General features: G+C 59.6%; 3 gene segments (V, D, J or C); all 3 read right to left on the bottom strand.

The window, feature by feature from the left end:
- Positions 1-27,211, bottom strand: part of LOC106827306 (immunoglobulin heavy constant alpha-like) — a 678,397-nt gene that overhangs the window by 152,757 nt on the left and 498,429 nt on the right.
- Positions 1,905-6,696, bottom strand: LOC123287277 (immunoglobulin heavy constant gamma 4-like; the record flags this gene model as incomplete). The annotated part of the segment is given in 6 exon segments: positions 1,905-3,086; positions 3,457-3,587; positions 5,188-5,508; positions 5,588-5,902; positions 6,047-6,100; positions 6,384-6,696. Coding segments are annotated over 6 exon segments (1,218 nt in total), but the record flags the coding sequence as incomplete, so codon positions are not given.
- LOC106828816 (immunoglobulin heavy constant gamma 4-like) lies at positions 22,278-23,997 on the bottom strand. The segment is given in 4 exon segments: positions 22,278-22,753; positions 22,833-23,147; positions 23,292-23,345; positions 23,630-23,997. Coding segments are annotated over 4 exon segments (792 nt in total).

The raw sequence follows: 27,211 nt of genomic DNA on the forward strand, positions 1-27,211 counted from the left end.
TGCACAGTTTCCCGAGTTCACGGTTGCGTCCGCAGGGGCTTCGTCTGGTGCAAGCTGCTCCCCCACCTGGGAATCGGAACTGCTTTCTCTCACGTGGTTTTCATTCTCATTCCCTTATAACCAGCGTGGCTCAGCGTCCTTTTCCTCGGTTTCAGGCTATTTGGATGTCTTCCATGAGACGCCTGTTCAATGCTCTTGGCCATTTCTCTACTGAACTGTGTGGTTTCTGTAATTGATTTGCAGGAGTTCCCTGCATATTCTGGACACATTGTCAGTTGCCTGTTTGTAGGAAATATTGGGACAGACCAAAGGTGACTTCTGTCTTCAGTGGGAAGCAAGGCACTGTCCCGCCCCCCCAGGTGATGTGAGTAGCGGGGCTCCGCCCTTTCCACCATCTTTGGGCTATTTTACAACTCTGCCCGTTGTAGAGAATCAAGGCCATGGGAATGCTCTTCTTGGAAGGATGGTTGACTCCTCCCTCTCAGGAGGACAAATCAGATGCATTTGAAAATGCCTCTATTCACAAGGTCCTTTAGCATTCTTGGTTCCACTACATCCACGAGGTAGTTTGAATTCTACTTAGAGCTGGTTATAAGCCCTTAATTGCTGAGTTCAATGAAGTCTTTGAAATGTGTTCATTGTCTGTCTACATGAGCCTGGCGAGTACACCATGGTTTAAAATCAGTCCGTTAACATGTTTCAAATGTCTTCTCCCACGTGGGCCCCCGTATCCTGGGCCCAGGAAGTTCTGTGACAGGGCAGGGGCTCAGGTGACCTGGTGCTGAGGAGCAGAGCTGGGGGAGTCCGGCCACCCCGTTCCTCCAGACTCTGCGTCAGCTGCTCCCTGGGAAAGCCTCCCTCAGTCCCTTTGGTTGCGGGGCCTCTCAGCTCCCTGCACTTTCCCCTATGCACTAATCATGGTGTCCTCACTTTGCTGTTTGCGGGACGATCTTCTTCGTGTTTGGGGAGTGGACACAGGGGGAGACTGAGTGGCAGAGGCCGGCACAGACCAGGCCCGGGGTGGTGGGGAGCGTTCTGCTGGGTGCATTATGGAAGACTGAGAGGAGGCCTGGAGCTCAGAGCTAAGAGAAGGGTGTGTAGGAGTTTGCGGGGTGTGTAGAGGGAAGGGACTCCGGCAGAAGGGAACAGCATGAGCAGAGACTTGGGGTGGGAGGCAGCGAGAGGGACCCAGGTAATCGATAGCTGAGCGTGTGGGACAGGGCGCTGTGTGTGTGTGTGCTGGGACCACTGCCCCTGTTTGGGGCTTAATTGTGTCGTCCAAATTCCAATCTTGAAGTCCTGACCCAGGACCTCAGAATGTGGCTGTATCTGGAGCTAGGGTCCTTCAAGGGGTACTAAGTTACAATGGGGTCCATAGGGTAGCCCTGATTCAATAGGCTTGGTATCCTTACAAGAAGAGGGGTGAGATGCTGACAATCACGGAGGGAGGACGATGTGAGGACGTGGGGAGACGAGGCCATCTACATGCCCCAGAGAGTGGCCTCAGGAGAATCCCCTGCTGACGCCCTGATCTGGGGTGTCCCGCCTCCAGAATGTGTGAGGACAAATGTCTGGTGTTCAGGCCACCCACGTGGGTCATTACAGCCATTCATGGTGACTAATACAACCCCACACGTGGTCCTTCCTCTGGCCTGGGCCAGTGCTGGACACTCCTCCTGCCCGGGCCCGGGCTGGTCCTGCTCCCCACAAGGCTTGTGTACCCCCTCCCTCCTCATCACACCGTTTCCGGGCCGCCCTCCTCACCCATGGAACCCCGGGGGCTGGAGAGCCGAGGGCAGGAGGGGAGGGAGGGCTGGAAGGTCATGGAGCTGTGAGGGTGTGGAGGGAGCCCCGATGCACGACTCGGCCAGGCTGTGGGTTCCACGAGGCATCAACATGAGCAGTTATGGAATTTTCCAGGTATTTTATTGTTGTTTTAGAAAAAGAAACTGTAAAGACAATCGAGGGGCTACAGAAACTTCAAGAAGGAGAAAAGCTATCTAAGCTCCCACTGTGGGCTTTCCTTTGAGCCGTCTCTCTGCTCAGGGCCCTGGCAGGCGGGGTGGGGCCGCCTCTGCTTCCCGTGGGCAGCCATGTCCTCCCCGTCCAGAGATGCTGACTTGCCCTTTGTTCAGAGTCATTAGGGGGCACTGGTTCCTGGGTTGGTGAGGTCGGGGGTCTGGCTCGGTCCACCTGGCCCAGCTCCCCGAGGCCCCAGCTCTCTCCTCGGTGTTCTTGTCTCTGCCCGCTGCCCCGTGGAGCAACTCGGAGTTCCTGCGGAAGGGGACTCGGGCCCCTCCCCAGGACGCCATCTGGCTGGACACTGACCCTCCCCAGCTGTTGCTGCCTCCACCCACTGGGGCTTCTCCCACGGCCGTGGGCACAGGTCCTCCTTCTAGCAGTCTCCTCGGGTGGTCGTGATCTGAGTGACCGTGAGGGGCAAACCTGGAAGCTTCCCTGCTAGTGGACGATGGCCCTGGGGCCTCCAGGCCTTGGGGCAGATGCTCCCACTCGAGGATCTGAAACCAGGCCTCTCCTCCCGTGCCCTGGAGGCTGGCGCCGTGCGGTTTGCATGCAGCCCTGTCCCTGCCCAGATGATCACTGGAAGGCCGGCTCTCCACCTCCTACAGGGTTTCAGACCGTGGGCCGTCCTGGTGAGGGACACTCAGGCCCGAGGCCTCAGTGCACATGGTCCTGGTGTTGCTTGGTGGCTGCTGCGAGGGGGCCGGTGGGCGTCCGTCAACTCTGCTTGGGGTTACAACTGCCGTCCATTCGGTTCTCCACATGGGCCAGCAGGCAGGATGCAGACTGCGGTGGCTGCAAGGCCAGAAGGCGAGGTGCAGGCCAAGGTGGCCCTAAGGTCAGAGGGCAGTAGGTCAGCATTTGCTGAGGTCAGAAGCAGAGGAGCAGGTCTGCATGGCAGCTGAGCAGCATGACCTGCTGGACGTGGATGCCGTCTAAAGTCTGGGGCGGCCATGGACACCCATCCAGGTGGAGTGACCCTAGACCTCCTGCCCGATCATGTTCCTGTAGTCGGGGACGATCGTCCGCTTCAGCTCCACCACCGAGGAGAAGATCCATTTCACCTGCAGCGGGCGGGCCAGGGGTGAGCGTGGCCTGGACCCAACGCCGGCCTCCGCCAGGGCCTGCCGGCCCTGCACCCGGGCCACGTGACGGTGGGGGTCACAGGGGGGACAGCAAGGGGACATGGTGGGAACAGTGAGGGGACAGTGTGGGGACAGCTTGGTGACAGTGAAGGACAGTGTAGAGACAGTGTCGGGACAGCCAGGAGTCAGTGGGAGACAGTGAGGGGACAGTGATGAGGCAGTAAGGGGTCGGTGTGGCAAGTGTGGGACAGTGTGAAAACATGGTGGGGACTGTGAGGGGACAGTGAGGGGACATGGTGAGGACAGTGTGGGGACAGCGAGGGGACGACATGGGGACGGCCTGGCCCACCTTGTAGAGGGTGACGGTGGCGCTGTAGCACACGCTGAGCAGGAAGAGCGTGATGAAGATGGAAATGGTGGTCCACAGCCCGTCCAGCTCCCCGTCCTGGGTCTCGGCACAGCTCTCATCCAGGGCCCTCTCTGCACAGGGAGCGGGTGGTCAGTGCTGTGCCTGCCCGAGGGGGCTGGGCAGGGCCAGCGGGTCCTTGGGGGGTGATTCTATCTGTGGCAGAGTGGGTGGGGCAGGTGGGATCCCTCAGGTGGGCTGGGTCAGTGGTGCCCTGAGGTCAGTCTCTGTGCTGTGACCTCAGTCCCCCATTCCTCCAGCCAGGACTCTGAGTCTTAGCCAGTGACCCAGGTCTCACCACTGACCCAGGTCTAAGCCAGGCCAGTGGGGGACCAACTGTCTCCTCTGCTCTGCCCTGTGCTGGACCCTCTGGGGAGAAGGCGGCGAGCCTTGCAGGATGGAGGCTCAGGCCCCACTTCCTCTCTCCTGGGGACCAGGTCCAAGGGCGGGAGGGTCAGCAGAGCCTGTGGCCAGCTGGGCCCCTGCCCCAGGGACGGGCCGTGACAGGATTCGATGTATCCCCAGTGCATGAGCCCTGGAGTGCTGGGGACAGCTTGGTGTGGGGGTTTCTGCATGTTAGGGTCGGGGTTTGTGCCCCGGGGAAGTGGAGGGCCCGTTGTTGGAGCTGGTCAGTGTGGTCAGTGTGAGGACGAGCACTGTGCAGCCCGTGGGGCATGGGCGGCGGTGGGGACCAGCTGGAGTCCAGGCTAAGCGTTCAGGAGAGGGGGCTCCGTGCTCTGTTGGGCATGTACCGGCGGCCATTGTGTGAGGACCCAGTGTGTAAGGCCAGGTCTGTGTGCGTGTGTGTGCACATGTGTGTGTGTGTGTGGAGCTGGTGTGTGGGCTGGCACTGCTCAGTGAGAGGGGCTTGTTTTCAATGGGTCTGGACTCAGTGCCCACATGGCCATCAGGGACAGTCCTTCCCTGGGCACTCAAGGCCACCTGCCTCTTTGGGGACCTAGGATGAGTGTCCCCACGAGTGGACAGGCCTGGTCCCAGGCAGGACAAGGTCAGGCAGAGCCCCCTCACCTGAGGGAGGGTGGGGGCCTGATCTTGGAGTGCCCGAGGGCAAAGGAGGGCCTGTCTCCACACCACGGGCCCGCAAGCCTCTCATGCGGGCCAGAGCCACCAGGCAGAGCTCTCGAGTGACCCAGTGGACAGGGATCCTGGGGGACAAGGATGGGCCATGTTCCCACAGCTTGGGCTCCTACAGAGGAGGGACGCCCTCACGTGCATTTCCCTGATGGCTCTGGAGGGGCTTCTCCTGTTCCCTGGCCACCCTCCAGCCCCGAGCTGCTGCTGGCAGGAGGGCGGCCCAGAGGAGCTGCCACCTCTGATGAGGCCTGCACCCCACTCGGCAGCCCCTCTGGCTACTCCTTGGCGGCCGGCACACCCTGTAGCTTGGGTCTGGCCTAATTGCGACCCACTCTTTCCCCTAATGGCCTCAGAGCCCAGCTGCCCTGCAGGCAGGCCGGACCAAGCGCTGGAGCTCTGCCTCAGAAAGAACCACGACCGCGTTGCAGGGTCCCAGGGCCATGCTGGGTGCTTTATTTCATGCTGGGTGCCCGGGAAGCTATGTAGACAGTGGTGGGGGCTCAGGTGTCCTCGTGGGACCCAGAGAGCCTGCGGTGAAGGAGGGACCACTCGCTGGGTGCCGGCGTGTGGCTCATTTACCCAGAGACTCGGAGATGTCTGTCTTCGTGAAGTGATTGTGGAGAGCCTCATGCATCACCGCACACGTGAATGACTCTCCCTGCTGCCACCTGCTTGTCTCCAAGGAGAGCTTGCTGTACAGGAAGTAGGACCCGTCGCTGTCCAGTTGGGCCGGGGTGGTGCTGTACTTGCCCTCTAGCTCCGGCCACCTGTTGCTTTGCCACTCGACACTGATGTCAGGTGGGTAGAAGTCTTTGACCAGGCAGGTCACGCTGACCTTGCTCTTGGCCAGCTCGTCTGGGTGTGGGGGCAGCACATATACCTGCGGAACCCGGGGCTCTCCTGTGGGGTAGGGGTCGGCACAGTCACTCCCTGGGTGGCCTCCCGGGCCCCTCCCCGTGCCTGTCTGCCGTGCCCTCACCTTTGCCTCTCGAGATGGCCCTCGAGATGGGTTGTGGGACTCCTATGTTGGTGACGCTGCACTTGAACTCTTTTCCACTCAGCCAGTCCTGGTGCTGGATGGGGAGGACGCTGACCACGCGGTAGGTGCTGTTGAACTGCGCCTCCCTCTGCTTCGTGATGGCCGAGTGTACCTCCGTGTTGTCCACATACCAGGAGAACTGGACATCGGGGTATTGATCGCTCAAGTTTACCACCACGCAAGTGACCACGGGCATTCGGGAGATCATGAGTGCGTCCTTGGGATTCGGGGGGAAGATGAAGACGGAAGGCCCTCCTAGGAATTTAGAATGTGACGTGGGAGACATGGTGACGGGGGATCAGTTCCTGGGCGGGCCTCCTCTTGGGCCCTTGTCCCCCATGGGCCAAGCCTGTGCTTGGCCACCTCCTGGGGGTAGAGGAGGAGGTTTGGCTGACTCACCTGTGTACGGGGGACACTGGGGCTTGGGGACCGATGGGATGGGGATAACGCCCTCTGCAGAGAGAACACACGGGGGTTACACGGGCTGAAAGGAGACGGCCTTGGGGTGAGCTGACGTCTGGGCCTGGTTTTGGCAGCTCTGACACCAGTGCCACCTTGTGGGCCCAGGGTCTGGGTTAGGGCTGTCAAGCCAGCTCCCACTCTGGGCATGGCAGAAATGCCCAGAGGATCCCTGCTTTTGCTCGGCAGGCCTCTCCTCCTGTCCTGGGGTCCAGGCAGGAGGGCGGAGCCCGGCCTGTCTCGCAGGGAATGCCCTCCCTGCGTCCCCTCCTCTCACCGATTCTCTTGTCCACCTTGGTGCTGCTGGCCGGGTGGGCTACGTTGCAGATGTAGGTCTCGCTGGTCCAGGTGCTGGCAGGCACGGTCACCATGCTGCTGAGGGAGTAGAACCCCGTGGACTTCCGGACGGACGGGAAGGTGTGCACGCCACTGGTCAGGGCGCCCGAGTTCCAGGACACGGTCACCGGCTCTGGGTAGTAATCAGAGACCAGGCAGCCCAGGGCAACTGTGGCGTCAGACGTGATCCCACAGCTGGGGGTCAGCTGGAAGACCTTCGGGGCGGTGCTGGAGGCTGTAAGAGAGGAGGCGTGTCACCAGCAGGGCCTGCCCCTGTGACGGTCCAGGCAGGGTGTCAGGTACCCAGGCCTGGGGCACCACTGAGCCCAGCGCCCGCGTGCTTGCAGAGAGTCTGAGGACTACATGCCCTGAGTGGCTCCCTTTCATGAGGGGCGGGCGCCTCTGTAGCCACGTGCTAGGGACTGATCACCTGGTCAGCACTGGATACCCACCTGGAATAGAGCCCCCTGGGACCCCTGTCCCTTCTCCCTGCTCAGGCCTCCTGCAGGTGGCTCGTTTGACTGAGCCCTCTGTCAGAGCTCTGACCAGTGACCCCTGCTCCTAGTCGGCTTCTGATGGACCCCAATCCCTTGTCCTGTGGCCCCAGCCTGGCCCAGCCCTGGGAGATTGGGCATCTCTTCAGGTGTGGTGGGACCCTGGCCTGCACTGTCCCTGTTGCCTCCCCGGCCCCCAGCGGCTTTGCCAGGGTCTGTCTCTGCTGGCCAGGCCACGTGTCTTCTGTGTCAGCTCCGCAGCCACAGCACCAGGAGTACTTGTCCCCGAAGCTCCCCTGATCCTGACCAGTACCCTGTTTGTGCTTTGGACCTTGTCCCTGCCTTGGACCCCATCCCTGTCCTGAACCCCATCCCTTCCCTGGATCCCGTCCCTGGGAGTCTCCTCGTCCCCCTCCCCTCCCGTGCCTGTGGGGCCCCAGCCCAGACTCCTGCATCTGCCTCAGGGCCCCCCTCCCCAGTCAGGTCCACCTGGCCCGGCTTCCTGGGCTCACCTCAGGCCCCTCCCTGCCAGCGCCGCCTGCCCTCCGCCCTCCCTGCTCTTGGGCCTGTCCAGCTCCTTGCTCACTGCAGAGCCCTCCTCCAGCCATGGTCCTTCCCCAGCAGAGCCGGCCCCTGGGCGCAGGCGGGAGCTGTGTATTGCCCTTGGCGTTCCTCTCCTCTAGGTGCCAGCCTCCCCAGAACCCCGTGTGGGCCAGGGTGCTCCCTCTACCCCTAACACCCAGGCCTGTCCTGTCCCCTCTGACCGAGGCCTGTCTGCTCAGCCCCAGGGCCCTGCCTGGCCTCTCCCCATGCTGGCAGCCCCAGCTCAGACCCCAATGGGGGCCTCGCTCTTCCTTCTGCCGGGACCCCTGCCTTGTGTCACCCCACACTGCTTCCGCACGTCTACCTCTCCTGTCCAGTGTCCCCACAAGCTCTAGAACAGGTGTCCCTGCACTCGAGAACAGCATCCGATCTGGTCCTCTCAGGGATGCCCCCGGCCCCTTCACTCCTAGACTCCTTCCATCCCAGGGGCCCCCTCCATCCAACTCAACATGCACCTGACAACTCAACAAGCTCAACTCTCCTCCCTGCGCAGCCAGCCTCACCTGAGCCCGGGGATCCTCCAGCTGTCCCTGCTCCCTGTGCCCCTCAGGTCCCACTGGGTGAGGGCTCTTTTAGCTCAGGCCCAGTGCCCTTCGTCCCCTAAGGTCTTGGGTAGCCCCTGTTCCTCCTGCCTCCCACTTGCCCCTGCTCACCTGTAGCTGCTCTGCCTGCTCCTGTGGAGCTCCTGGGCAGCCCCTTGCCCCTCCAGCCCACCCATCTGCCCAAGATCACCTGCCAAGCTCTGCCAGAACCCCAGAGCTCCTGGGCTGACCCCTGCCCCGCTCTTTCCTCCCAGCCCTCTGCTCACCTTCCAAGCTCTCCCTGTCCCCCGGGGCTTCAGGGCTGTCCCCAGCCCCTCCTGACGTCCCAGCCCCCTGCTCACGCTTACCTGCTTTGCTTACTCCCTCGGAGGTCCTGGGCTGCCCCAGCGCCTCCAACCGTCCCAGGCCCCGGCTCACCTGTAGCTGCTCTGCCGGCTCCCCTGGAGCTCCTGGGCAGCCCCCGGCCCCTCCAGCCCTCCCACCTGCCCCTGCTCTCCTATAGCTGCTCTGCCTGAGCTCCTGAAACTCCTGGGCAGGCCCCTGCCCCTCCTGCCCTCCCACCTGTCCTTGCTCACCTGTAGCTGCTCTGCCTGCTCCTTCAGAGCTCCTGGACAGTCCCCAGCCTCTCCTGCCCTCCAGGACCCCTGTTGACCTGTAGCTGCTCTGTCAACTCCCCTGGAGCTCCCGGACATTGCCCAGCTCAACTGTAGCTGCTCTGTCTGCTCCCCCGGAGCTCCTGGGGAGGCCCTGGCGCCTCCGGGCCGCCAGGCACCTGCTCACCTGTAGCTGCTGTGCCCGCCCCCTCGCAGCTCTTGGGCAGCCCCCTGCCCCTCCTGGCCTCCCAGGCCCCTGCTGACCAATACCTGCACTGTCTGTTCCCCTGGAGCTCCTGGGCAACCCCCTGTGCCTCCAGCCCTTCCAGCCCCCCGCACACATGCCAAGCCCTACGTGCCATACCTGCGGAGCTCCTGGGCTTTGCCCTGCCCCTCCTAACCTCTCAGCCTCCTGCACACCTATAGCTGCTCTGCCTGCTCCCCCGTACCTCCTGGGGTAGACTTCTGCTCCCTTGTGCCCTCCTACCTTCCCCTGCTCACCTGTAGCTGTTCTGCCCCTCATCCCTGGAGCTCCAGGTCCATAGCAGGCCCCTCTCCGCCCTGACCTACAATCCCTTTCCCACAGCGCAGGGCCCTGAGCTCAGCCCCAGGCTGCTGGGTCAGCCCAGGGCTGCCTCTGCCCCTCCTGCATCTCCCAGCGCCCTCGGCCCAGGCTCACCCTCCATCCTGGGCTCACTCCTTTCCCAGCACTGGGCTTTGCCTCCTGGAGCCACCATGTGCCCACCCTCTCTCTGGCTAACTCTCCCCTGGCAGAGCCCCAACCTGCCCTGGTCCCCTCCTGGAGGAGCTCTGGGCTCTAGCTGGGCCTCACCCTCTACTTGTGCCTCCCGGCCCTCAGAAGCCCCGTCTGGAAGTCCCCTCCGGTCCGTGTTCCCTCCATTGCTGGGGCAGCTGCACTCATTCCCCAGCACCCAGCCCTGCAACCTTGGCTCCTGCTCCGGACCCTCACTCCCTGGGTCCCGACGCCCATCCCGTAGCCACTGAGCTCCTGCCCAGCCCTGTGCAGTCTGAGTTCTGAGCACACGGGTGCATCCACTGGCCCCTCGGGCTCTACTCCTGGCTCACCTGCTGCCCTCGGTCCTGGCTGTAGCCCAGGACCCCACGGCCGTCACCTCTGTCCCTGCCCTGGGGCTTGAGCTGGCTCCTTGGCGTGGACAGGACCCTTAGGCCACCTGGAGGTCCTCTTCCTCCCCTGCTCTGAGCCAGCCCCCTCTCTGTGCTCAGGCCCATCTGTGCATCCTGGCGTCCATGCTGCAGCAGCTCAGCTCCTGGCTGGTCCTGCCCTCAGCACAGCTGGCCAAGCGCAGCCCTCGGGCTTCTGGCCTCCAGGCCATCAAGTTCCTCAAGGGTGACCTCGTTTGACCTCCAGTGTGTCCAGCTCTGTTGGCGTGGGTGCGCCCTGCCTGTGGCTGCATGGTGCCTGCGTTCGGTCGGCACTGTGGCCCGTGGGCAGCCTGCCCTCCCCTGCGCTGGCTCAGCTGCTTGAGCCCCTTGGAGTTGTCCCTGGGTGCCTTGGCCCCCCTCACAGCTGCGGTGGTTCCACGGCCCCCACTGCACTCCCGTCCCCCTGCTGCATTGAACCCCCTCTTCGAGGGTCGGGGCTGTGGGAGCCGCTCCCCAGCAGATGAGCCAGGGCCTCCGAGGAGCCCTCGCCTCTCTCTGCTCTGGCCCCGGGCACATTGCCCTCTGCCCTGCTTCCTAGGAATTCATGGCTGGTTCTCGGAGGTGTGAAGGACCTCCCCACAGCCCTGCAAGGACTAAGAACCAGACTGAAAGCAGGGGCACCGCTTGCTTCCTGAAGTTCTCTTTTCTTCTGGGTAGTTTCTGTCTTAGAGAGCCTGGGGGGAGTACCTCCGAGGCAGAGGCTGCCTCACGTGGGTGCGTGGGAGTGGGCGGGGGGTGGTGCCTGGGGCCCAGTGGAGAGTGCAGGAAGCCCGGGCTCACGTGCCTGTCTTCTCTTTCTCCCTCCCACAGTCATTGTACCCGATGGCCCCAACACAGTCATGGGTACCTGGGCCTCTCGCCTGAACCCTCTGGTCCCCACACCCCAGAGAACACCTCCCCCTGCCCCGGTCAGCATGCAGTGTGGACACAGGCTGACCTGCTCACAGCCCGCAGCCCAGCCCACGGCCTCATCCTGTCCTCCCGCCACGATGGCCCCCCGAGTAGAAAGCTGTCTTCCTCTGGGTCCCTGCTGCTTCCCTCCATCCCTCTCTGGCTCCATCCGTGGCCGGATCTCTGACTCAAGGGTGGAGCATCATTCAGGATCTGAGGGAAGCTGTTCTCCCAGCCACAGCTGTCTTCTGGGGACAGACAGAAGTTATGAGTAAGGACCGTGTCCACAGCGGTCACTGGCCTCCAAAGGTCTCCTCCGTCTGAGAGACGGCGTGCTGTCCTTGTCCTCCCACGTGGGGGCCGAGACCCAGCCGTCTGTGTGTGGGGGGATGCGGACCCTCAGGGTCTCACATCTTGCAGTGCTGCGGCTCACCCCATGCCCCATGTGCACCCCTGGGCCGTCCCGTCTCTTCCACTTCAGGCCTTGGATCAAGGATCCCCGGGTGGCATGGTGCCCACCCTTGAATTGCCAGGGGCCAGGAAAGTGACTGGGCATGGCCAGGCATGGCTGCAACCAATGCTCAGTGGGCAGAGGCTTGTGCCGTGGCCCCCTAGTTGGGCCAAGAGCAGACTCCAAGTCTCCAGGAAGTGAACCTTCTGTGAGGCCCCCTCAGAGGTAGAAGGCCCTCGCACTCTATGGTGTGGGCAGCATCCTTTGACCATGGGTTTCTGCAGAGCCACACTACATACTCCAACGGTCTCCTCCGGGTCCCTTTGCCTCCCCTACCGTCAGGTCCTCGCTTTCCACAGTTGGGGTTTCTCAGAGCACTGCCCACATCCAGGTCCTGTATCCTGTCCGGTGGTTCATGGGTGTGCTGTGGACCGCCCCACAGCGAGCGGCTTCTGCAGCTACTCTGCTGGTTTGCTCCTGCATTGGCGGCCTGCAGGCAGCACTGGGCTTTGTGGGCGGGGGCGCTCCTCTCTGCTCCACTCACATCAATGACGGTCTGGAGGGCTCCGCCTGGAGTCTGGCACCTGGGCTGGGTGGGCGCCCTTGTTCCCCTCTATCTTCCTGATCCTTCTGTGGGGATTCCCCACGCTGAGCGGTGCCCGGGCCTGACTCCCAGGAGGAGCCCTTTCTCCTTAGGTCCTGCTCTCAGAGACCCAGCAGTGGTCCCTCAGTGTCCCTGTCCCCATGGAGGCCGTCACTGAAGCCCCCAGGGGTCCAGGGAGGGAAGCAAACCCCAGCTCTGCATTGGGAGCTCTGCATTGTGGTCCTGGGAAAGTTGCTGTGCACACGCAAATCGCTGTCGGCGGCATCCTTGGTGAAGGGAGTGCCCTCTGGTCCCTCTGGCACGAATTCATGCTAATCCACCGCACACTCCCGGCTGCTCTGGCCCGGCCTCCTCTCCATGGCGCCCGGGCAGTTTTGCCATCTCTCCCATGGAAGGCAGCCACCCTCGAGTTCAGTCCTCAGACAAATGGTCACCGGCTCTGCACGCTGTGAGCATTGCTGTCGTTACATAAGAAACACATTCATCTATGTAATTTCTGGTCTGGAAATGTTGATGCAATAATCTATAATCAATCTATTAATCAAAACTGGGGTGAGTTTATTATATGAGCCAATCTGAGGTCCAAATAGTGAGCGACGACAACCTTGACCAAGGAGGGCAGTACTCTGAAGAAGTGGGGTGTGCAGCGTGGTTATATCCCGTCTTGGAACAAGGGCCATACATCACATATGACAGGAGTATTTCTTTTACTACAGTCACAAGATGCTTTGCTAGCAGGGCAGGTCAAGTATCTCAATATGGCACAGTAGGTCAGTAATGAATCCTTAGATTCTGGGAATAAATGCTCATCAGCAAGAAATGCCAAAAGGGGCAGGATAATTTTAAGGGCATCATTCTTGCTTTGGGACATTGTAAATGTTTGCAGCAGATGTACAATGCATGCTCGAAAGGCCACATCAGGCTTTTCCAGAAAAAATAAGATCCAGCCTAATTAGTTTAAAGCAAATGGCTTCGTCATATACCTCAATATTTTAACTTTTTATATTGCTTTCATTGATTCATTATTCCCCCCATTGGTCGACAATGTTTTTATAGAAAACATTGATGATGTAAGTATTGTCCCTTGGTGCTATGGTGATTGCTGAGTGTCCTGGTCCGTCATGTCCCTCAGTGCTAGGCTTGTATGTCCTTGACGTGCCCAGTTATGACCATTGGTGGGAAATAGTTGGATATAGTGGATGAGCATAGAGGTATACAATTACAGGGAAGCATTCCATAGGTTATGTACGTTTTCAGTAGGTTTAGATTGTCACACAAACGTTGTACCTATGCTTTGACCTGACTCATGAGGCTGCATGTGCCTAATTATAGAACAGCTACACTAACAGTGCTGATAATTCAAAACTTGAAAGGATTATTTGAAAAATGAGTTCTTAGGCATAGTCTTATGAGAAGGAAATTCATCCAGGGTTGTAAGATCAATCAATCACCTCAAGTGGCTGAGCAACCATTATTCTAGCCTGCAAGCCAGTCTTACAACACTGAGTAAAGGAAAGAGTAATTAGTTTGCATATTATGATTAATAGAAGAATTCCAAGGAGTAACAGACACAGGAATTGCAATTCAGATTTCAAGAGGGCACCCAACCTGAAGGGAGCCAACTACGCAAAACGAACCTGGATGCAGGATCGCTTAAGGCATTCACCTGCTTTTCCAAGTGCTTTAGCAGAGAGGACACATTGGAAGACTCATCAGGTCCAAAAACGCAGCGTTCAGTTTGAATGAGTGCACATGTCCCACCTTGGGATGCTGTTAGATTATCTAAGGCCATTCTGATGGGGAGACAGCCCTTCTGACTAAAGACATTCGAGTATTTAATAAGGGTATTCCTACCTGACTTTCATTGAGGGAAGTTTGACTAAATTTAGTCAGAGCCTCTATGTGATACGACATCTTGTAGCCCCAAGGAAGCAGCAAATATAGCCGCTGGTGGTCATACCAGTGAACACTGATGGAGTCCATCTGGCCTTACTGGGAGGAACATTGAGAACAGCTGTTAGCTCAGGGCGACTCCTTCCCTGCCTCCAAAGGAAGTCCAGGGTGCAGTGTCCCAGCCATCCAGGCAGGAGCCAAGACTGGAGGTTTGTTCCACACAACCACTGAGTTCCATTAGGAGCCACCCAGGGAACACCTGGCCATTGAGACCAGTGTATTTCAAAGCATTCATGTACTTTGAATATGGTAGTATTGTGACATGACTCGGGGGATATCCATCCCATATTTGTGTAAAGTCTCCCATAGTTCTCACTGTAATATCTGGTTTGTTTGCAAATTATTGGCACAATTGGATCGTCTGAGTAACAGAGAAAGAGTGGCCGTGCCCTGTATCATGAGTAGCATGGGGTATTAGCCATGTTTCAAGGACCATAATTAGTAATATTTGATCGACTGCTAACTCTGGAACTAGATCTTTGTCTCATAATAATCTGCTTTAAAGCTTTGCAATCCATATCTTGAAGGAGAGAAACCCTCTAAGGTAACCCAGATTTACCACAAAGGGGAAGCGGGCCACCTATCCAGCAATTGAACAGATTTTTGTGTGTTACAAAGGAATGTGAGCATTGTAAGACATTGCCATCAGAGGCCCATTCAGATGTGGATTGGAATAACAAACATACTATCAGGAAAACTTAACTGGCATTTTTGTCGTTAATTAAAAGGTTTTGTAATTAGGCTATAATCTGGCTTATAGAGCTGGGTGGGGAGCAAATATTGTGATAGGTAAAACTGTCAGGCAATCTAGAAATTGATTATTGTACCAATTACAGAGTATTCAAACATTACAAAGGTGTCAGTGAGGAGATACAGGTTAGGAATAGAGGCTTGGTCCAAGTCTTGTCACAGTTGTCTACAACAGATGAGTCTTCTCAGCCTGGTTTGGAGACATTTTTCTTGGTCAGTTGAAGTTGAGTGTCATAAATAGGAGCTGAAATCCACTCAGGTGAAGAAGTCCATTTTTTTTTTAATGAGTAATGTGAAACCATGAGTCTTTGCCTTTGAATTTTTCAGCACATTGATTGTTTAAGAGTACCTGGTATGGTCCTTTCCAACCGGACTGCAAAGGGTCTTTTATCTGATGACTTTTCCAATAAAGAAAAGGTGTATGTAGTAGCTCAGGATGCTTAAGGTCTTTATCTCTTGGGAGCTTTATCTTCTGCTGTGAAAGGAATCAGCTATCAACTTTTCAATTCTAAGTGTCTGAACGAGACCTTGACAATAATACTAGATATCTCCCTTGAGCAAAGTTGGTTCATACATTCCCTCTTCTAATTGCATAGGTCATCCTGTTATTGTTTCAAAAGGAAGCAGCTGATGTTTCCCAAAGTGTGCAGATCTAAGACTGGGGAGCACTAGCAGAGGAGCTTCTGTCCCTGAGAGACGAAATGCTTCTGAAAGCTTTGCCATTTGAATTTTGATTGTGCCTTCAGTTAAAATGTTGCATTATTGGGCCAAATGTCATAAATAGATTTCACTATTTGTGTAGCAAAATGAGTTCCCCGGTCACTGTGTAACTCAGTAGGAATTCCCCAAACAGGAGCTATCCTTTGCAATAATAATTTATCTGCTGATAAAGCCATTGCTCTTCTACAAGGAAAAGCCCCAACCCAATGTGAGAACATACACATCATCACTAAGACATTTACATCCTGGAGATGGTGGCATCTGAACAAAGTCAAATGGACATACCTCAGAAGGTTCCTTAGGAAGGGGAAAGTGGCTTTGTGACCCATGAAATGGTGTCCCTGGATTATAATTTGTGCACATTGCACAACGAGCATGGCTTTATGAGCCACGGTGGGAGAAAGTTTCCAAAAGTATTTTTTTCCCCATGAAATCGTGTTTTCCCATGCTCAATGGATAATTGATGCTTATTCTGGAGCAGTGGCACTTGTGCTCCAATGGGCACTATGGATTTTTTATCAGGCCTGAAGCCCGTCTGTGTGGTTGTGTGAAAATTTTTGTTTTTGTTGTCATTCTGCTCCTCTTCTTCCATGATTTCTTGGGGCTGTAGATGGAAATCCTTTACTGGGACAGTAGAGTTAACAGAAAGTAGTGGGCATTGTTGAGGCTGTACAGGATGTCCAGCGTGGTAATGGCCCTGCTCATTTTCTACATAAGACACATTTGTAAACCAAATTAGATCTAAAATGCAGTTGTGGCCATTTTCCTCCTGTGGTGCTGGCTGCAAGGTAGCAGAGTTAAGACAATGAATAGAATTACAAGTGATAACACTATACAGGACACATTAGAGGTGTGGGGTGAACAGTACCCTGAGGGTTCCATCACACCTCACCCCTAAGTCCACCTGGAAGAAACACGAGGATCTTCTGCATCTCAGTCCATGGCCCCCTGAGGAGAGAACATTCTAGAAGCAGGGAAGGAGGTCAGGGAAGGGGTACCTGTTCCTGGCGTCCACCCCTGATAACTTCAGTGGGTTGTCTTCCCGAACAGGAGGCACAGAGTGGTCTGCAGAGATGGCTGCTCTGGCCTCAGTTCTGAAGGGCCTGGCCCTCAGCCTCTGTCCACGTGGGACCCCAGTTCTCATCCCTCAGGCTGTGGTGCTTGGCCCCGGCTGTGCCGTAAGCCTGCTCCTGCCCAAAACACCACTGGCAGGCAGACTCAGCCCTGCCTGGCTCCCTGGCTGCAGGGCATCTGCTTGTCTGGAGGAGTGGCCGGCCAGCTAATGGACAGGAGACATGAGGGTGGTAATGTGGAGGCTGAGGCCCCTCCTGTCCGTGTGCATGCAGGGCCGATGGCTGCCTAGGGCTTGCTGGCTCCCTCAGAGGATGGCCAGCTCCTCCCAAGGGCCTGGACCCGGCCTCCCCTCACAGGTCCCATCGTGCCCCCTCCTTCTCCTTCCCATCGGGGAGGGCTGGCTCCTGTCAGGAGGAGGAAGTTTCGCTGCTGCCATCTGAGGTTCTTGGCCTAGAGGAGTGCTGGTTCTGACGTCAGGAGGCCATTGGCTCGATGGGCCTCAGACTCCTTGTCTGCCTGTCGTGTGGTGGCCAGAGTTCAAATCCCAGCAGATGTCCAGACGTCCCAGCTGGTGTTTTGGCGGGGCCCTGTGGGGCTCCCTACACAGGCCGTTAGGGGCCAGCCCAGCACTGGAGCAAAGACTACAGGCAGGTTTTGGGGTTCCCCTGCTGTGTCTCCCCCTTTTATGCACATCTCCCCACCTTGCCAGCTGCTCTTGAGATGCAGCCCTGAGTCCTGTGAGCTGACCCCTCTCTGGGACGGCCACAACGTCAGCTGGGTTCCACGTGCCCCTGTTGCATGGGTGCGGGAGTACCTTCCGACAAAGCTTTCGAGGGGAGAGCCTGTCCAGCGTCTGCCTCCTTGGCCGTTCCCCAGCGCCTTCACACCGTTGCCGCTTTGCACAGTTTCCTGAGTTCACAGTTGCGTCCGCAGGGGCTTCGTCTGGTGCAAGCTGCTCCCCCACCTGGGAATCGGAACTGCTTTCTTTCACGTGGTTTTCATTCTCATTCCCTTATAACCAGCGTGGCTCAGCCTCCTTTCCCTCGGTTTCAGGCTATTTGGATGTCTTCCATGAGATGCCTGTTCAATGCTCTTGCCCGTTCCTCTGCTGAACTGTGTGGTTTCTGTAATTGATTTGCAGGAGTTCCCTGCATATTCTGGACACGTTGTCAGTTGCATGTTTGTAGGAAATATTGGGACAGACTTTGAAATGGACCAAAGGTGACTTCTGTCTTCAGTGGGAAGCAAGGCACTGCCTTGCCCCCCAGGTGATGTGAGTAGCGGAGGCTCCGCCCTTTCCACCATCTTTGGGCTATTTTACAATTCTGCCCATTGTAGAGAATCAAGGCCATGGGAATGCTCTTCTTGGAAGGATGGTTGACTCCTCCCTCTCAGGAGGACAAATCAGATGCATTTGAAAATGCCTCTATTCACAAGGTCCTTTAGCATTCTTGGTTCCACTACATCCACGAGGTAGTTTGAATTCTAGTTAGAGCTGGTTATAAGCCCTTAATTGCTGAGTTCAATGAAGTCTTTGAAATGTGTTCATTGTCTGTCTACATGAGCCTGGTGAGCACACCATGATTTAAAATCAGTCCATTAACATGTTTCAGAAGTCTTCTCCCACGTGGGCCCACGTATCCTGGGCCCAGGAAGTTCTGTGACAGGGCGGGGGCGCAGGTGACCTGGTGCTGAGGAGCAGAGTGGGGCGAGGCCGGCCACCTGGTTCGTCCAGACTCTGAGTCAGCTGCTCCCCCAGAAAACGTCCCTAGGTCCCTTTGGTTGTGGGGACACTCAGCTCCCTGCACTTTCCCCTCACTGCACTCATCATGGTGTCCTCACTTTGCTGTTTGCGGGACGATCTTCTTTGTGTCTGGGGAGTGGATGCAGGGGGATATTGAGTGGAAGAGGCCGGCACAGACCAGGCCCGGGGTGGTGGGGAGCGTTCTGCCGGGTGCATTATGGAAGACTGAGAGGAGGCCTGGAGCTCAGAGCTAAGAGAAGGGTGTGTAGGAGTTTGCGGTGTGTGTAGAGGGAAGGGACTCCGGCAGAAGGGAACAGCATGAGCAGAGACTCGGGGTGGGAGGCAGCGAAAGGGACCCAGGTAATCGATAGCTGAGCGTGCAGGACAGGGCGCTGTGTGTGTGTGTGCTGGGACCACTGCCCCTGTTTGGGGCTTAATTGTGTCGTCCAAATTCCAATCTTGAAGCCCTGACCCAGGACCTCAGAATGTGGCTGTATCTGGAGCTAGAGTCCTTCAAGGGGTACTAAGTTACAATGGGGTCCATAGGGTAGCCCTGATTCAATAAGATTGGTATCCTTACAAGAAGAGGGGTGAGAACGCTGACAATCACGGAGGGAGGACGATGTGAGGACGTGGGGAGAAGAGGCCGTCTACACGCCCCAGAGAGCGGCCTCAGGAGAATCCCCTGCTGACGCCCTGATGTGGGGTGTCCCGCCTCCAGAATGTGTGAGGACAAATGCCTGGTGTTCAGGCCACCCACGTGGTTCGTTACAGCCATTCATGGTGACTAATACAACCCCACATGCGGTCCTGCCTCAGGCCTGGGTCAGTGCTGGACGCTCCTCCTGCCCGGGCCCGGGCTGGTCCTGCTCCCCACAAGGCTTGTGTACCCCCTCCCTCCTCATCACACCGTTTCCGGGCCGCCCTCCTCACCCATGGAACCCCGGGGGCTGGAGAGCCGAGGGCAGGAGGGGAGGGAGGGCTGGAAGGTCATGGAGCTGTGAGGGTGTGGAGGGAGCCCCGATGCACGACTCGGCCAGGCTGTGGGTTCCACGAGGCATCAACATGAGCAGTTATGGAATTTTCCAGGTATTTTATTGTTGTTTTAGAAAAAGAAACTGTAAAGACAATCGAGGGGCTACAGAAACTTCAAGAAGGAGAAAAGCTATCTAAGCTCCCACTGTGGGCTTTCCTTTGAGCCGTCTCTCTGCTCAGGGCCCTGGCAGGCGGGGTGGGGCCGCCTCTGCTTCCCGTGCGCAGCCTTGTCCTGCCCGTCCAGAGATGCTGACTTGCCCTTTGTACAGAGTCGTTAGGGGGCACTGGTTCCTGGGTTGGTGAGGTCGGGGGTCTGGCTCGGTCCACCTGGCCCAGCTCCCCGAGGCCCCAGCTCTCTCCTCGGTGTTCTTGTCTCTGCCCGCTGCCCCGTGGAGCAACTCGGAGTTCCTGCGGGAGGGGCCCGGGCCCCTCCCCAGGATGCCATCTGGCTGGACACTGACCCTCCCCAGCTGTTGCTGCCTCCACCCACTGGGGCTTCTCCCACGGCCGTGGGCACAGGTCCTCCTTCTAGCAGTCTCCTCGTGTGTTGGTGATCCGAGTGACCGTGAGGGGCACACCCGGAAGCTTCCCTGCTCGTGGACGATGGCCCCGGGGCCTCAAGGCCTTGGGGCAGATGCTCCCACTCAAGGATCTGAAACCAGGCCTCTCCTCCTGTGCCCTGGAGGCTGGCGCCGTGCGGTTTGCATGCAGCCCTGTCCCTGCCCAGATGATCACTGGAAGGCCGGCTCTCCACCTCCTACAGGGTTTCAGACGTGCAACCTTGGGCCGTCCTGGTGAGGGACACTCAGGCCCGAGGCCTCAGTGCACATGGTCCTGGTGTTGCTTGGTGGCTGCTGCGAGGGGGCCGGTGGGCGTCCGTCAACTCTGCTTGGGGTTACAACTGCCGTCCATTCGGTTCTCCACATGGGCCAGCAGGCAGGATGCAGACTGCGGTGGCTGCAAGGCCAGAAGGCGAGGTGCAGGCCAAGGTGGCCCTAAGGTCAGAGGGCAGTAGGTCAGCATTTGCTGAGGTCAGAAGCAGAGGAGCAGGTCTGCATGGCAGCTGAGCAGCATGACCTGCTGGACGTGGATGCCGTCTAAAGTCTGGGGCGGCCATGGACACCCATCCAGGTGGAGTGACCCTAGACCTCCTGCCCGATCATGTTCCTGTAGTCGGGGACGATCGTCCGCTTCAGCTCCACCACCGAGGAGAAGATCCATTTCACCTGCAGCGGGCGGGCCAGGGGTGAGCGTGGCCTGGACCCAACGCCGGCCTCCGCCAGGGCCTGCCGGCCCTGCACCCGGGCCACGTGACGGTGGGGGTCACAGGGGGGACAGCAAGGGGACATGGTGGGAACAGTGAGGGGACAGAGAGTGGACAGTGTGGGGACAGCTTGGTGACAGTGAAGGACAGTGTAGAGACAGTGTCGGGACAGCCAGGAGTCAGTGCGGAGACAGTGAGGGGACAGTGATGAGGCAGCAAGGGGTCGGTGTGGCAAGTGTGGGACAGTGTGAAAACATGGTGGGGACAGTGAGGGGACAGTGAGGGGACATGGTGAGGACACTGTGGGGACAGCATGGTGACAGCAAGGGGACGACATGGGGACGGCCTTGCCCACCTTGTAGAGGGTGACGGTGGCGCTGTAGCACACGCTGAGCAGGAAGAGCGTGATGAAGATGGAAATGGTGGTCCACAGCCCGTCCAGCTCCCCATCCTGGGCCTCGGCACAGCTCTCGTCCAGGGCCATCTCTGCACAGGGAGGGGGTGGTCAGTGCTGTGCCTGCCCGAGGGGGCTGGGCAGGGCCAGCGGGTCCTTGGGGGGTGATTCTGTCTGTGGCAGAGTGGGTGGGGCAGGTGGGATCCCTCATATGGGCTGGGTCAGTGGTGCCCTGAGGTCAGGCTCTGTGCTGTGACCTCAGTCACCCATTCCTCCAGCCAGGACTCTGAGTCTTGGCCAGTGACCCAGGTCTCACCACTGACCCAGGTCTCAGCCAGGCCACTGGGGGACTAACTGTCTCCTCTGCTCTGCCCTGTGCTGGGCCCCCCGGGGAGAAGGCGCTGGGCCTTGCAGGATGGAGGCTCATGCCTGGCCTCCTCTCTCCCAGGGACCAGGCCCCGAGGGCGGGAGGGTCAGCAGAGCCTGTGGGCAGCTTGGCCCCTATCCCTGGGAAGGGCCGAGATAGGATTGAATGTGTTCCGAGTGCATGAGCCCTGGAGTGCTGGGGACAGCTGGGTGTGGGTGTTTCTGTGTGTTAGGGTGGGGGTTTCTGCCCCAGGGAAGCAGAGGGCTGCTTGTCAGAGCTGGTCAGTGTGGTCAGTGTGAGGATGAGCATTGGGCCGCCCATGGGGCATGGGAGGAGGTGGGGACCAGTTGGTGCCCAGGCTGAGAGTTCAGGAGAGCGGGCTCCGTGCTCTGTTGGGCAGGTGCAGGTTGCCCTTATGTGAGGCCCCAGTGTGTAAGGCCAGCTCTGTGTGCGTGTGTGTGCACATGTGTGTATGTGTGTGGAGCTGGTGTGTGGGCTGGCACTGCTCAGGGAGAGGGGCTTGTTTTCAAGTGGTCTGGGCCCAGTGCCCACATGGCCATCAGGGACAGTCCTTCCCTGGGCACTCAAGGCCACCTGCCTCTTTGGGGACCTAGAATGAGTGTCCCCACGAGTGGACAGGCCTGGCCCCAGGCAGGACAAGGTCAGGCAGAGCCCCCTCACCTGAGGGAGGGTGGGGGCCTGATCTTGGAGTGCCCGAGGGCAAAGGAGGGCCTGTCCCCACTCCACGTGCCCTCAAGCCTCTCGTGAGGGCCAGAGCCACCAGGCAGAGCTCTCGAGTGACCCAGTGGACAGGGATCCTGGGGGACAAGGATGGGCCATGTTCCCACAGCTCGGGCTCCTACAGAGGAGGGACGCCCTCACGTGCATTTCCCTGAGGGACTCTGGAGGGGCTTCTCCTGTTCCCTGGCCACCCTCCAGCCCCGAGCTGCTGCTGGCAGGAGGGCGGCCCAGAGGAGCTGCCACCTCTGATGAGGCCTGCACCCCACTCGGCAGCCCCTCTAGCACTCCTTGGAGGCCGGCACAGCCTGCAGCTTGGGTCTGGCCTAATTGCGACCCACTCTTTCCCCTAATGGCCTCAGAGCCCAGCTGCCCTGCAGGCAGGCCGGACCAAGCGCTGGAGCTCTGCCTCAGAAAGAACCACGACCGCGTTGCAGGGTCCCAGGGCCATGCTGGGTGCTTTATTTCATGCTGGGTGCCCGGGAAGCTATGTATACAGTGGTCGGGGCTCAGGTGTCCTCGCGGGACCCAGAGAGCCTGTGGTGAAGGAGGGACTGCTTGCTGGGTGCCGGCGTGTGGCTCATTTACCCAGAGACTCGGAGATGTCTGTCTTCGTGAAGTGATTGTGGAGAGCCTCATGCATCACCGCACACGTGAATGACTCTCCCTGCTGCCACCTGCTTGTCTCCAAGGAGAGCTTGCTGTACAGGAAGTAGGACCCATCGCTGTCCAGTTGGGCCGGGGTGGTGCTGTACTTGCCCTCTAGCTCCGGCCACCTGTTGCTCTGCCACTCGACACTGATGTCAGGTGGGTAGAAGTCTTTGACCAGGCAGGTCACGCTGACCTTGCTCTTGGCCAGCTCGTCTGGGTGTGGGGGCAGCACATATACCTGCGGAACCCGGGGCTCTCCTGTGGGGTAGGGGTCGGCACAGTCACTCCCTGGGTGACATCCCGGGCCCCTCCCCGTGCCCGTCTGCCGTGCCCTCACCTTTGCCTCTCGAGATGGCCCTCGAGATGGGTTGTGGGACTCCTATGTTGGTGACGCTACACTTGAACTCTTTTCCACTCAGCCAGTCCTGGTGCTTGATGGGGAGGACGCTGACCACGCGGTAGGTGCTGTTGGACTGCAGCTCCCTCTGCTTCGTGATGGCCGAGTGTACCTCCGTGTTGTCCACATACCAGGAGAACTGGACATCGGGGTATTGATCGCTCAAGTTTACCACCACGCAAGTGACCACGGGCGTTCGGGAGATCATGAGTGCGTCCTTGGGATTCGGGGGGAAGATGAAGACGGAAGGCCCTCCTAGGAATTTAGAATGTGACGTGGGAGACATGGTGACGGGGGATCAGTTCCTGGGCGGGCCTCCTCTTGGGCCCTTGTCCCCCATGGGCCAAGCCTGTGCTTGGCCACCTCCTGGGGGTAGAGGAGGAGGTTTGGCTGACTCACCTGTGTACGGGGGACACTGGGGGGTGGGGACCGATGGGATGGGGATAAGGCCCTCTGCAGAGAGAACACATGGGGATTACCAGGGTAGGAGGGAGACAGCCTTGGGGTGAGCTGACGTCCGGGCCTGGTTTTGGCAGCTCTGACACCAGTGCCCACCTTGTGGGCCCAGGGTCTGGGTTAGGGCTGTCAAGCCAGCTCCCACTCTGGGCATGGCAGAAATGCCCAGAGGATCCCTGCTTTTGCTCGGCAGGCCTCTCCTCCTGTCCTGGGGTCCAGGCAGGAGGGCGGAGCCCGGCCTGTCTCGCAGGGAATGACCTCCCTGCGTCCCCTCCACTCACTGATTCTCTTGTCCACCTTGGTGCTGCTGGCCGGGTGGGCTACGTTGCAGATGTAGGTCTCGCTGGTCCAGGTGCTGGCAGGCACGGTCACCATGCTGCTGAGGGCGTAGAGCCCCGAAGACTGCAGGACGGATGGGAAGGTGTGCACCCCGCTGGTCAGGGCGCCCGAGTTCCAGGACACAGTCACCGGCTCTGGGTAGTAATCAGAGACCAGGCAGCCCAGGGCAACCGTGGCGTCAGACGTGATCCCACAGCTGGGGGTCAGCTGGAAGACCTTCGGGGCGGTGGTGGAGGCTGCAAGAGAGGAGGCGTGTGACCATCAGGGCCTGCCCCTGCAACGGTCCGGGCAGGGTGTCAGGTACCCAGGCCTGGGGCACCACTGAGCCCAGCGCCCGCGTGCTTGCAGAGAGTCTGAGGACTACATGCCCTGAGTGGCTCCCTTTCATGAGGGCGGGTGCCTCTGCAGCCACGTGCCAGGGACTGATCACCTGGGCAGCACTGGATGCCCACCTGGCATAGAGCCCCCTGGGGCCCCTGTCCCTTCTCCCTGCTCAGGCCTCCTGCAGGTGGCCCGTTTGACTGAGCCCTCTGTCAGAGCTCTGACCAGTGACCCCTGCTCCTGGTTGGCTTCTGATGGACCCCAATCCCCTGTCCTGTGGCCCCAGCCTGGCCCAGCCCTGGGCGATGGGGCATCTCTTCAGGTGTGGTGGGACCCTGGCCCGCACTGTCCCTGTTGCCTCCCCTCCCCAGGTGGCTTTGCCATGGTCTGTCTCTGCATGCCAGGCCACGTGTCTTCTCTGTCAGCTCCGCAGCCACAGCACCAGGAGTACTTGTCCCCGAAGCTCCCCTGATCCTGACCGGTACCCTGTTTGTGCCTTGGACCCCATCCCTGTCCTGAACCCCATCCCTTCCCTGGATCCCGTCCCTGGGAGTCTCCTCGTCCCCCTCCCCTCCCGTGCCTGTGGGCCCCCAGCCCAGACTCCTGCATCTGCCTCAGGGCCCCCCTCCCCAGTCAGGTCCACCTGGCCCGGCTTCCTGAGCTCACCTCCAGACCCTCCCTGACAGCGCCGCCTGCCCTCCGCCCTCCCTGCTCTTGGGCCTGTCCAGCTCCTTGCTCACTGCAGAACCCTCCTCCAGCCGTGGTCCTTCCCCAGCACAGCTGGCCCCTCGGTGCAGGTGGAAGCCATGCGCTGCCCTCGGCGTTCCTCTCCTCTAGGTGCCAGCCTCCCCAGGCCCCCGTGTGGGCCAGGGTGCTCCCTCTATCCCTAACACCCAGGCCTGTCCTGTCCCCTCTGACCGAGGCCTGTCTGCTCAGCCCCAGGGCCCTGCCTGGCCTCTCCCCATGCTGGCAGCCCCAGCTCAGACCCCAATGGGGGCCTCGCTCTTCCTTCTGCCGGGACCCCTGCCTTGTGTCACCCCACACTGCTTCCGCACGTCTGCCTCTCCTGTCCAATGTCCCCTCAAGCTCCAGAACAGGTGTCCCTGGACCCAAGAACTGTATCCGATCTGGTCCTCTCAGGGATGCCCCCGGCCCCTTCACTCCTAGACTCCTTCCATCCCAGGGGCCCCCCTCCATCCAACTCAACAGGCACCTGGCAACTCAACCAACTCAACTCTCCTCCCTGCGCAGCCAGCTTCACCTGAGCCCTGGGAGCCTCCAGCGGTCCCTGCTCCCTGTACCCCTCAGGTCCCACTGGGTGAGGGCTCTGTTTAGCTCAGGCCCAGAGCCCTTCATCCCCTAAAGTCTTGGGCAGCCCTGTGCCCCTCCAGCCCTTGTGCTGGCCTCTGCTCACCTGTAGCTGCTCTGCCTGTTCCCCTGGAGCTCCTGGGCAGCCCCTTGCCCCTCAGCCCACCCATCTGCCCAAGATCACCTGCCAAGCTCTGCCAGAACCCCAGAGCTCCTGGGCTGACCCCTGTCCCGCTCTTTCCTCCCAGCCCTCTGCTCACCTTCCAAGCTCTCCCTGTCCCCCGGGGCTTCAGGGCTGTCCCCAGCCCCTCCTGACGTCCCAGCCCCCTGCTCACGCTTACCTGCTTTGCTTACTCCCTCGGAGGTCCTGGGCTGCCCCAGCGCCTCCAACCGTCCCAGGCCCCGGCTCACCTGTAGCTGCTCTGCCGGCTCCCCTGGAGCTCCTGGGCAGCCCCCGGCCCCTCCAGCCCTCCCACCTGCCCCTGCTCTCCTATAGCTGCTCTGCCTGAGCTCCTGAAACTCCTGGGCAGCCCCCTGCCCCTCCAGCCCTCCCACCTGCCCCTGCTCACCTGTAGCTGCTCTGCCTGCTCCTTCAGAGCTCCTGGACAGTCCCCAGCCTCTCCTGCTCTCCAGGGCCCCTGTTGACCTGTAGCTGCTCTGTCAACTCCCCTGGAGCTCCCGGACATTGCCCAGCTCAACTGTAGCTGCTCTGTCTGCTCCCCCGGAGCTCCTGGGGAGGCCCTGGCGCCTCCGGACCACCAGGCACCTGCTCACCTGTAGCTGCTGTGCCCGCCCCCTCGCAGCTCTTGGGCAGCCCCCTGCCCCTCCTGGCCTCCCAGGCCCCTGCTGACCAATACCTGCACTGTCTGTTCCCCTGGAGCTCCTGGGCAACCCCCTGTGCCTCCAGCCCTTCCAGCCCCCTGCACACATGCCAAGCCCTACGTGCCATACCTGCGGAGCTCCTGGGCTTTGCCCTGCCCCTCCTAACCTCTCAGCCTCCTGCACACCTATAGCTGCTCTGCCTGCTCCCCCGTACCTCCTGGGGTAGACTTCTGCTCCCTTGTGCCCTCCTACCTTCCCCTGCTCACCTGTAGCTGTTCTGCCCCTCATCCCTGGAGCTCCAGGTCCACAGCAGGCCCCTCTCCGCCCTGACCTACAATCCCTTTCCCACAGCGCAGGGCCCTGAGCTCAGCCCCAGGCTGCTGGGTCAGCCCAGGGCTGCCTCTGCCCCTCCTGCATCTCCCAGCGCCCTCGGCCCAGGCTCACCCTCCATCCTGGGCTCACTCCTTTCCCAGCACTGGGCTTTGCCTCCTGGAGCCACCATGTGCCCACCCTCTCTCTGGTTAACTCTCCCCTGGCAGAGCCCCAACCTGCCCTGGTCCCCTCCTGGAGGAGCTCTGGGCTCTAGCTGGGCCTCACCCTCTACTTGTGCCTCCCGGCCCTCAGAAGCCCCGTCTGGAAGTCCCCTCCGGTCCGTGTTCCCTCCATTGCTGGGGCAGCTGCACTCATTCCCCAGCACCCAGCCCTGCAACCCTGGCTCCTGCTCCGGACCCTCACTCCCTGGGTCCCGACGTCCTTCCCGTAGCCACTGAGCTCCTGCCCAGCCCTGTGCAGTCTGAGTTCTGAGCACACGGGTGCATCCACTGGCCCCTCGGGCTCTACTCCTGGCTCACCTGCTGCCCTCGGTCCTGGCTGTAGCCCAGGACCCCACGGCCGTCACCTCTGTCCCTGCCCTGGGGCTTGAGCTGGCTCCTTGGTGTGGACAGGACCCTTAGGCCACCTGGAGGTCCTCTTCCTCCCCTGCTCTGAGCCAGCCCCCTCTCTGTGCTCAGACCCATCTGTGCATCCTGGCGTCCATGCTGCAGTAGCTCAGCTCCTGTCTGGTCCTGCCCTCA

Source organism: Equus asinus, chromosome 7 (assembly GCF_041296235.1).
Source record: "Equus asinus isolate D_3611 breed Donkey chromosome 7, EquAss-T2T_v2, whole genome shotgun sequence".
Lineage (NCBI taxonomy): Eukaryota > Metazoa > Chordata > Mammalia > Perissodactyla > Equidae > Equus > Equus asinus.